The 10,847-nt window shown below is 51.7% G+C and overlaps 4 protein-coding genes across 4 annotated transcripts; 3 read left to right on the plus strand and 1 right to left on the minus strand.

The window, feature by feature from the left end:
- Window positions 1-39: 39 nt before the first annotated feature.
- Window positions 40-1,992, plus strand: F5B22DRAFT_583524 (uncharacterized protein). The gene is made up of 6 exons (XM_047973372.1): window positions 40-249; window positions 319-489; window positions 581-733; window positions 795-875; window positions 925-1,372; window positions 1,455-1,992. Exons 1-6 carry the CDS (start codon window positions 169-171, stop codon window positions 1,778-1,780), a joined length of 1,260 nt encoding a protein of 419 aa, XP_047836474.1. The 5' UTR covers window positions 40-168; the 3' UTR covers window positions 1,781-1,992.
- A 14-nt stretch (window positions 1,993-2,006) lies between these two features.
- Window positions 2,007-3,896, plus strand: F5B22DRAFT_583526 (uncharacterized protein). The gene is made up of 2 exons (XM_047973373.1): window positions 2,007-2,301; window positions 2,413-3,896. The coding sequence occupies exons 1-2, from the start codon at window positions 2,299-2,301 to the stop codon at window positions 3,682-3,684; spliced, it is 1,275 nt and encodes a 424-aa protein (XP_047836475.1). The 5' UTR covers window positions 2,007-2,298; the 3' UTR covers window positions 3,685-3,896.
- F5B22DRAFT_583528 (transcription factor subunit Med10 of mediator complex-domain-containing protein) lies at window positions 3,897-5,153 on the plus strand. The gene is made up of 2 exons (XM_047973374.1): window positions 3,897-4,259; window positions 4,382-5,153. Exons 1-2 carry the CDS (start codon window positions 4,220-4,222, stop codon window positions 4,852-4,854), a joined length of 513 nt encoding a protein of 170 aa, XP_047836476.1. The 5' UTR covers window positions 3,897-4,219; the 3' UTR covers window positions 4,855-5,153.
- A 278-nt stretch (window positions 5,154-5,431) lies between these two features.
- Window positions 5,432-10,284, minus strand: F5B22DRAFT_632568 (uncharacterized protein; the record flags this gene model as incomplete). Its single annotated transcript, XM_047976711.1, has 10 exons — window positions 5,432-5,667; window positions 5,772-6,185; window positions 6,219-6,285; window positions 6,382-6,495; window positions 6,584-6,655; window positions 6,744-6,857; window positions 7,012-7,092; window positions 7,890-8,079; window positions 8,145-10,184; window positions 10,259-10,284. 10 exons carry the CDS (start codon window positions 10,282-10,284, stop codon window positions 5,432-5,434), a joined length of 3,354 nt encoding a protein of 1,117 aa, XP_047836477.1.
- Window positions 10,285-10,847: the final 563 nt, after the last annotated feature.

The raw sequence follows: 10,847 nt of genomic DNA on the forward strand, positions 1-10,847 counted from the left end.
AGGTTATTGATTACTCTTGCGATATACGTACTTGTCTAATAAAACCCCATCAACGAACCTACGATTTTGGCACGTAGAGGAAGTGATATTAGAGATCAGCAAAGAAATCGCTGCCCAGTAATCCACCTTAAAAGCCAAATAGAAAACAGCGTCACCTTCACAACGATAATGAAGGTCATCATAGTCGGAGCTGGTATTGGCGGCTTGAGCGCGGCTATTGCGCTGAATCGTGCAGGACACGACGTTGAGGTGAAGAATCTACGATAGCATAGTTCTATATATACATTCCTGTTATTATACTGACGAGAATACTCCAAGGTCTACGAGAGCTCGTCGTTCCTCAATGAGGTCGGCGCCGCTATTCATCTTGCGCCGAACGCAACTCGCGTGCTCAAGAGGTGGGATCTCGACTTTGAGACCTTATACCCCGTTGGCTGCGAAGCCATACAGTTTTACTCTCCGAAACTCGAGCACATTGAAACACTCGTGGTGAGCTATTCCTCAGCCATTATAGTTCACTCCATGTCGATATCCGTGAGAACTATTCAAATGCTTACATGCTCACACTATTCTTCGATAGACTCTGAAGGAGGGCCAGGAGAAACTGGGCGTCACGGAGCCATGGCTGATGACCCATCGTGTCGATATCCACAGTAGCCTCAGAGCCCACGCGGAGAAAGGCTTCCAAGGCCGGGCCGTGAAGATTCATTTGAGGTCAAAGGTTAAGTCGGTGGTGAGTGACCCCAAGGTGCCTCTGACACTGGAAAGAGCGGCCTAACACGAGGCCAATACAGAATGCAGAAACAGGAGAGGTCCATTTCGAAGATGGACGAACCGTCCAGGGTGACCTGGTGGTTGGAGCCGACGGTATTCACGTAGGTGCCCTCACTCTCGTCATGCCTCACTTCTAAGCCTCGGCTATAGTCCCGAACAGTCACAGCCGTAATCAGCAACGGCGCTGATATAGTCAACACTGGCCAAAAAGTATTTCGTTTCTTGGTCCCCGTCGAGAAGGCCGTGACGAATCCTTTAGTCAAGGCCTTCGTGGACAAGATTGGCCTAAACCAACTCAGCGGCATTGCAGCAGCTAATGGACGTATGATCATTTACCCCTGCCGGTCTGGCACTCTTCTCAACGTTGCTTGTTTTGTCCGTACCAATGATGATCTGGGGCCCGAGGCATCGTGGCACAATGCAGGGAACTTAGATGATCTTATGGCAAACCTCGAGGGATATAATGAGACGGTTAGGGAGTTTGGCAAGATGGCAGAAGATCTTAAGCTCTGGACGTTGGTGACACGGAACCCTCCCCCAACATTCTTCAAAGGAAAGCTTGCTCTCTTAGGCGATGCCGCACATCCAATGCTTCCGCGTAAGTTTTGCTCTCATCTTGACCTCGATCCTCATATGAACCCACCCCACAGGCTGAGCTCGCCATGCTAATTCGGGAGCAGATCAAGGACAGGGTGGCGCACAGGCCATCGAAGACGCGGCGGCGCTCGGGGCGCTCTTCGGGGCCGACACAGCGCCGGAGCAAGTCAGCGATCTGTTGAACATCTACAACCAAGTCCGCTACGACCACGCTGTGTCCATCTGCATCTCATCCCGAATTGATCAGCGATCTAGCGAAGAGGTGCTAGCCCAAAACTTTGAATTGCTGAGGAAGTTCGTGCCAAATGCGATCAAGGACCGAAATTACGCATTCTATGCCTGGGCTTCGTATCCGGTCCGGGAGGTTGAACGTTTGCTAGCTCTCCGCCGCAGTGAAAAAGCAATCTAAGTGTTTAAGAAAGTGAGAGAGGCATGCATATATATATGTATTTGAAAGCATAGAGCGAGAGAAACCTTTTTCACATTTGTTGCTGCTAAGACTCTATCTGAATCATGTAGGCATGCATACAAGCACATAGAGCCATCTCATCTAGACACCATTGGAATTGAGACAGTGTACGTAGAAAATATCGATATCGAAATCACAACTACATATGTCAGTATACCTAGTTCTTGGCAGCGTTTTGGGTAGTGGCGCACAATAATGAGTATAAGTAATTCCTAAGTAGATAGATAAGCAAAGGTCCCAGAGACAGCCGACCCCACTCGGAGCCTTGATCTACAATTCGGTACAGTACCTAGTAATAACTTATCCCTACCTTAGGTTCACCTCATTTCATCAACTTCTGAAAAGACAGCCTCTTCCATTAGCGTTTCGCTGGTCTTCATCATCTTGAGTCTTCTCCCCTTTCGGATTCAATTGACTAGGCCGGTTGATGCCACAAGAGAGAAAGAGATTCAATCATCATGGTGAGTGACCGTCGTCCATCACCATCACCATCACCCAACCGTTCCCCGTGACGTCAATTGAAAGTAACAAGCCATTGAAGCCATTGAAGCTAACGTATTTGCAACTCATAGGGGTTTGACATGAAGTATGTCCTTGCACCGCTCTTCGTCGGCGCCTCGCTGTTCGGCGGCAATGCCACCATCGGCACGCTGCTTCGAAATGGGCTAAGCGAGGTCATTGGGGCCGTCGGCTCGGGCAAGGTCGCGTCTCTGAAGGGGGCGCCGTCACCGTTCTTAGCGACGTACACGGGCGTGGCCGCCATTGACTACCAGCTCAGCGGCATGATCGGCTTCTTCTCTGCCATCATTGATGGCAACGTGCCCTGGGATGTGACCATGTTCTACATCTGGGGCATGGCGCAGTTTGCCGCTGCCTGGACCATCCTGGTGCTCGAGGCCAAGCGCGTCGGCAACCGCGGCAGACTGGTCTCTGCGATCGGCACTGTCGGTTTGATCTTCCAGAATGTCACCTGGACTTTTACCATCCCGCTGTATCTCGCCCTGCATCTCTTCACGTCACCCACGGCGAAGCTCAAGAACGGCGATGGCGCAGGCGCACGTCGCACTCTATTCGTCTATCTCTGGGACTTGGCACTACTCCCCATGGCGGTGACTCTGACCTTCATCGTTCCGGCCATCTTCATGAGCATGCCCCGCCTGTTCGGCCAGACGGCCGCCACACACTACAAATGGATTGCTATCTGGCAACCATTCCCTGCGCTCACGATCCTCGGGCTCGGTCTGCTACACTACGCATGCTACTACGCGCTCGGCAGCCTGAGTCCCGTGAACGAGGAGAACGAGCCCACGACACATGGCCATGGATACATGGTTGCCGTGCGAGGTGTCTATGAATTCGCGCTTGCCCTCTGCGGCACTAGCCACATCCCCATCGTGCTCCTGACGGTGATGCCCCAGGCGGGCCGCGAGTTCCTGAGCCACGCGTTTCCATACTATGCGCCCGTTTTCCGCACCCTCTCGTTCTCCAAGACCTTCATCCCCTCCCCGTGGTATGCGGCCCCGACTGTCGATCCGGCGACATACAAGTCCGGCGATCTCGCCATCCTGGCCCAGCACTTCCTACACTACGACTTTTACGTGGGTACCCTCCCTATGGTGCTCTGGGCCATGTATCTCCACCAGAGGACCGTCAAGAATCCTAGCCTGGGAGCGATGCTTCGCAAGGCGGCTTTCTGGTTCATCATTGGTGGACCGGCGGCTGTGGCTATTATCTTGAACTGGGATCGGGACGCGGTTGCAGAAGAGGGCGAGGAGGAGCTCAAGAAGAGGATTGAGGATGAACTTGAGAGGAGAAAGACCGGCGAGAACATGAAGACAAAGTAGAAGTAGTCACCTACGATAGAGATGGAAGTACATGGGGGTTTTGGGGGAATGACGTTTTAAAGGTGGAATTGGGGAGTATTTGCAAGCCGAGCACGTGTGCGCGCGTGGTTGGTTGAATGGACTGGGTCGTTTTGTATCACCACATTATATATATATAGTTATATGCAGCCAAGTTAATTATATATCGAGTGGAATCTGTGTTACCAGATAAATTATACATTATAACCGGCCAGGGCAGATCATGGGAGGTACCGGGGTACTTAGTATGCAACGTGGAAATCTGGGGTAAATTCTCTCATGTTTAATTGGCTATCTGACACTCTCCCCTGTACCATGCCCAGCTACTGTACCCAGGTACCTATCCCAGCTTCTAAGATCGTCAAACCACCATCTGCGTCTTTGACATTCATTAACCTACCTTTGGAATATCGACGTCGACGACGACGACAAGCGCATCTATCATCCGCACACCACGCGCAAACGAAAACATAGCTAGAGAATCACAAGAACAGACGACGGAAACACATATACCATCATGGCGCCAATGCCAAACGTAGACCACAACCTCCTCGAGCGTAAGCCACCGCCCTTCCATCTATCTCTCCATACCATTCCATTCGCAAAAAAAAAAAAAAAAAAAGACCAAAAAACCCCCTAAGGCCAAAGCAAACTAACAAGAATCCCCCCTTCCCAACAGAACAGCTCAAAGACACAATCCAATCCATGCACAACATAATGGTCCAAATAACCGCGTACGACAGCACCACGTCCTCGCCCTCGCCCTCGCGGCCCCCGACCTCGCGCGACGTCCTCGCGGCCGAGCTCACGGCGCTCTCGCGCTCTCTCCAGACCATCTACCGCACGTCCACGACGCGGACCCTGCCCCAGGTGCCCCCCGAGCTCGTCCAGTACGTCGACAACGGGCGCAACCCGGACGTCTACACGCGCGAGTTCGTCGAGCTCGTGCGCCGCGGGAACCAGCTGATGCGCGGCAAGCAGAGCGCCTTCGCCTCCTTCCGCGACGTCCTGGCCGGCGAGATCGAGAACGCCATGCCCGAGCTGCGCGACGACGCCGCGAGGGTCGTGGCTGCTACGCGCGGCGATGGCGCTGTGGGAACGGCAACGGGAGCGGGAGGGAGTATTAATGCTGCTGGGGCTGGGAATGCGTGAGGAAGGGGGCCAAGGACGGTGGGATAAGGATTGATCGAGCTGGTATTATCTTCAGTTTGCTATGTTGATGACATCTGGTCTCTTTGGATGTTCGCGTACTACTCTGCTTTTTGGGATGGGCGTTCTATTCTGGGGGGTCGCTTCCCCTTTTGGGTTATGGAGGTGATTGTGTGTACCAATTGCATTTTCAGTATGTGGGTTGGCATGGCATGGCATGGTGTTCTGGCTCGTATTTTAAGTCGCGATATATTACATGTTAGTTTGGAAATTCCCAAAAAAATATATGAAATTCCTGATCAGCTGATACATTCATTCGGTGAGAAAGCTCCCATATTATGGAATATTCATCGGAGTATGACCCCGAATGCTCAAACTTTACTATTAGACAAAGGCGATATAACCACGAAAACTAATTCACTAATTTCGATTATCTCCGTGGAAACTTGTAGTTTCCCTATCGAGACTTTCCAGACCTGTGAGTCTGTCGATATGTAAAATCACGCTAGGCAGCACCAGCTATTCTTTCATGGTTTTCTTTTAAATTTTACTGATCTTATAGGCAAGAGATCGGGCAGACCTATGCCTTCAATATCTTGACAAGTTCAGCGACAACCGCATCGCCCATCTCTTTCGTGCCCAAGTTACCGCCAAGGTCCTTGGTCCTGGCACCGCCATCTAGCACGGCCTCAACGGCCTTCTCGATGGCCTCGGCCTCCTTGGGCAATCGGAGGGAATACCGGCACATCATGGCCACCGATAGAATCGTTCCGATGGGGTTCACTATACCCTGGCCTGAAATATCCGGGGCTGAGCCTGTAGTTTGTATTTCTCTGATTAGCGAATCTGCGTATTCATCTTTCAACCCCCTATCTGTCGAACATTCCACGATTCTAGACACCGAAAATATTGTTACTCACCATGGATAGGCTCGTAGATCCCATTGCATCGACTCTTGCCGTCGGGAATACCACTCAAGCTCGCGCTGGGGCTCAGGCCGATACTACCAGGGATAACGCTAGCCTCGTCGCTGATGATGTCGCCGAACAGATTGCTCGTGACGACGACACCGTTGAGACCTCGGGGGTTCTTGACCATGATCATGGCCGCACTATCGATGAGCTGGTGGTGAAACTCCAGCTGCGGGAACTCCTTCTCCATGACCTCGGTGAAGACCTTGCGCCACAGCCGGCTCGTGGCGAGCACGTTGGCCTTGTCGAGACTCCATACGGGGGCGGGCGGGTTGCGCGCAAGGGCTAGGTGCGCGGCCAAGCGCGTGATGCGCTCAATCTCGGGCCGTGAGTACGGCTCCGTGTCCATGGCCGTGCCGTCTCCTTCATCCTCCTTACGCTCACCGAAGTAGATGCCGCCCGTCAGCTCGCGCACGATGGTGAAGTCGGTGCCCTTGCACACCTCGGCTTTGAGGGGCGAGTACTCGACCAGCGATTGCGACGGGAAGAAGCAAGGTCGGAGGTTGCCGTATGTACCCATCTCCTTGCGCAACTTCAAAATGCCTTGCTCGGGACGCACCTTGCCCGTGCCCCATTTCGGACCTCCGATGGCGCCGAGCAATACCGCATCAGCGGCCTTGGCGGCGTCGAGGGCGGCGTCTGTGAGAGGGGTGCCGTGGGCATCGATAGAGCACTGTAAATAGACAACACAACGCTCTGTTAGCCTGCTATAGGAGATGCGCGAGAAATCAATGCAAAGAGCGCAGATAGACCGGACGTACACCACCGAGCAAATGTTCTTGCAGATTAAATTGGACTCCAGAGGAGCTATTTGATTCTACAGCCTGGAGGACCTATTTTTGGGGGGGTTTATTTGGTCAGTCTGTTGTCCTTTCGAGAGTTCAGTTGTACAAAGACTGCAGGTTACGGTCGCACACATACCTTTACAGCTTCGGCCACAACCTCGGGGCCCGCATGATCGCCTCCGAAGACGACAATATTAAACGGCGCCATGATGTAAATGGTAGGATGCGAGAGGAGAGATGATGCGTTAGACTTTATCAATGCAAGGTGAATGATTATAAATGCCAATTGCCCGTCTGCCAATAATGGAATCAACAACAAAAAATGAATACGATGATGAATAAAGGTTGGTCAATGCCTTTCCACTGTTGAGAAGGGGGCGGTAGTAGGAGGATACAGAAATAACCAGATAAATAGAAACAAGCTCCGAAGCTGGAGCTCTGTGAAGCTCGATCGAGTGTGCCCCGCGATCGACTACACACCAAGACTACACACCAAGCGAGAGCAAGCTCGGTATATTTCACCCCACCATCCGAGATCGGCGGCCAGCTTTCTCGGCGCTAATCGCTACTTTGTCAAAGAGCAAGATTTGATCAATATTTCACAGCTCGTTTTAAACCCCGGGCATCAGTAGCGGTAGGACACATCATTGAATCATTGTGAAATAATAGCAGTTAGCTCTAGCCGAGTCATCTACATGTCAGACCTGCAGATACCGGATCTTAACAGAGTCGGGCCCCTATGGATATTCCTATGAGGTAACATCGTAGCCCCGTATATGTTGGAAAGCACGGTTGCAAGAGAAAAAAAAATATGTTGTTCACCACGATGCTACCCCTGGAATTGGTAGATTAATTAAATCTCAAATCATATATGGGTCAGTCAAAGGTCGTTTTGTTCCGTTATTGTTTCGACCAAGCCATAGACTGGGTAAGTAGGTACCAAACCTAGAGTGAAGACAAATATAAGGTTTGCTTTGGCTTTAGAGCACCGGTATTCGGCCCTCGCGTATCTTTCTTAACAGTTTGCTGAACCCGCGCATCTGGAAGCCGTCCCCTATTTCACTTGCACAAATATCTATAGCAGGGTATCATGAGCTATGTATGAATAATCCCTAGCAGCTCCCGACAGGCCGTTCGTCCTCCGTACAAAACAAAAGAGACTCGTCCATTTATTTATATCCATATCACATAAGATTCTACCTCATTCGCATAGACCCAGAGTCATCAGTTCTCACATCTTCACCTTCTGATAGTGATGCTTGCGTCATCTAAATGAGCGCACCGTCTTGCGTGCTAACGGAGACGTCGTGGACGTGCGAGGGTTCAGCCCTGCCACGCCTCTCTGGGCTCCTCGGCCACGTACGCCCTGCGCGTTTGGTGTATTGGCACAGAAAGCACATATATATACTCGTGGTAACGTTTGTCGAGTAATCTTTATGCATTTCCCATGCAGCCACATCTCACATGATTCACTACGAGCTTGCACATTAGTAACCTTGCCACGAGCGCACATTATTCGTTGAGGGGCGTTGTTTACCATTGCACCATATAGCCATCTCCATTGATATGGCTCAGGGTGGTGTTGCAGACACACCGGATTTGATTACCGCGGTCTGTTGACTGGCTGGAGATCGTGGCACTTGCGCTAAAGGGTGCGCCTGACATGGGGAGATTGCTAGTAGCAAGAATCGGGACTCGTCTCTGTCGCTTCTCGCGCACTTTCCGCAGCTCACTCATGGCATCGCCTCGGTTATTGCTATGATTGATTGCTACATTCATAATGGTTTCCGCGTCACTGTCAGGGTCACCCTGGGAAGAGTTGGGTTCGGCATAATAAATCCCCAGGCTACTGGTGCTCTGATCACTGAAACTTCGGTGAGTTGTATGGGCAGGGCGAATATACGATGGCGCCTTAGATTCTGGCAGTGCAAACGAAGAATTTCTGCTCGGAATGATAATAGGCTCCTCGTCTGTTGATGAAGATTCATCATCAGAAGACTCCCAATCTTTCTTCTCTTCTCTCCGCTGACGTCTACCTGTGGGCGTTTGTTGCTCCTCGTCAACAATGACGGTTGTCTCAGCACGAGCCCGACCTCGAGAATCAATTGTAAATCGTACAGACGTGCGGGTCCGAGGGCCGCTGTGTTCCGGAATGGAGCTCAAACTGGAAAGCCGCTGATGGATCTTAAGTGGTGATGTTCGCCCACTCGTCCGAGAACCTTGGGAAGCTGATCTGTTATTTGTTGAGAGACCATTGCGGCCAGATGGTGCCAGGCTGGTCGAGACTCCAGCTCGACTGGTAGGTTTCCGTCCCCTCGTTTCACTAGCACTACGGAGAAGCCCTGGGCGACTTGAAGCTAGGAGAGGGGGACTAGTTCGCTCATCTTTCTTGGTCTTGCCGATTTCTCTGGAGCTGGCTGAGCGCCGTATCTGTGCACGTTTTAGTTCCCTCGCAGGCGGTGGTGGGAGCTGAGGAGATGGCAGCGAATCCATCAAAATTGGCTGTGCCATTGGGTCGAAAGTAGCTAGCTCCATACTCGATGAAGGAGGACGAGTGAGCAAAAGGCCGGGGTCCACACCACCAACATTGAGAGGTGCAAACGAATCTTCTGTTGGTACCTGAAAAGACTGAGGAAAAGCAGGAGCCTCTGTCATACTTGTGTCTACGTTTGGCATGAGGGTTGGCTTCGGCGCAAGTAAGCGCTCCTTCTTTTGTGGTTGGATCTCTTGGTTCTTAGGTGGTACCACGTTCGTCTCCTGAAACATCTCGTTGGTAACCCCCCAGTCCAGTGACTCCATGGACCTATGGTTAGTGGTGCCATGGAAAGAATTGGCCACGGGTATTGAAAAGTCAATGTCCATTCCACTCATGCCCGGATCCCAAAAGCTCTGGGTTTCGTCATAAACGGGTGCTGTCACAGGGGCCGACAATGGCATCCCAAACATATCCATAGGCGCGCTGACGAAACTGCCAAGCATATGTTGCTGTTGCGGCATTCCCGTCGTGAACTCATTTTCGTATTCCTCATGTTGCATACTGTTAGTGTGCGGCTTTGGAGCAAGCCGCCGTTCACTCTTACGAGCCGACGGCGGGGGCGTGACAGTTTGTGAGGGCGAATGCACCAGTGTTCCACGGCGAACCTTTTTACCTAATCTCTGTTGTGAATCGTTTTGACAACCCGCTTCTATAGGACTGGGAAAGGGTCCGGCGGTGGAGGGTGACGATGGCAGCCGACGAGACGGGTCGACAGGTGGTAAAGGGAGGGCCGGGTTTGGCGAGTAGTGATTGGCATGAGATGCTATCTCAGCGGCTATACTATCGGCAGAGAGCAACCTTTTATGGCTCGAAGAAAGCTGTATAGAGTCAGGGAGCTTAGGAAACGGGCCTGATGTGCCCCGCAGATTCCCTGGCGTATTGTTGAAAACAGAGTATTCTTCGGCGAAGCGTGGGGTCCAACCGGACAGGTCGTCAAAGCTGCCCTGGTTGGCCTTTGGGGTCTCGAAGACGGCCGGTGGGAATTGGGCGGATGTTGGTGTTTCTTTCGGTGTAAGGGGAACGGTGTTGGAATCACCAAAACTAAGAGAAGCCCATGTCAGCCAACAAGGCCAATGGGCTAGGGATGAAATAAATTGGAGAACGAGAGTGCATACCTAGTAGCTGGTCTATCCGCACTCATAGCCAGATAATTTTTTGGCTCGAAAAGACTGACTCGGGCATAGCAGACAAAATACCGGCCAAGGCTCTTTTTTCCAGACCCGAACAGCTGTCCAGGTGGGGACTGCGTCGGTAGGACGCCGGGAGAGGTGACTGAGCCGGATTGGTGGTATGCAGAGTGACGATTTAGTGACGGTTTGTGTCCGTGGTGTTCTGGTGTTCCAGTGTTCTGGTGTTTTCAGGGCTGAATAGATAGTCTATAGCTGTGGTCTATCATGTGCACATTATCTTTAGTCGTCGAGGAAGATCTCAAAAATCCGCAAGCCCGAGGCACAATTACTGTATAGCACCACCGAATTAGCCTACGGTTAGTTTGCTATTGACACACAGCCCGTTGTAGAGGGAACGGACGCACCTACAATCAGATCAAAGGCGAGACTCCAATTAGACAAAAGACATTAGATACGGGGATTAGTTGAGGAATTCAACAGGAGACAAGAGGACGACCGGGTCGGGGGGAAAACAAACAACGTCGAAGAAGTAAAATGGCGAGAGTAACAGACATGGAGCGGTCGGTCAGTCGCA

This window comes from Xylaria bambusicola (genome assembly GCF_022495145.1).
Source record: "Xylaria bambusicola strain CBS 139988 unplaced genomic scaffold F5B22scaffold_1, whole genome shotgun sequence".
Lineage (NCBI taxonomy): Eukaryota > Fungi > Ascomycota > Sordariomycetes > Xylariales > Xylariaceae > Xylaria > Xylaria bambusicola.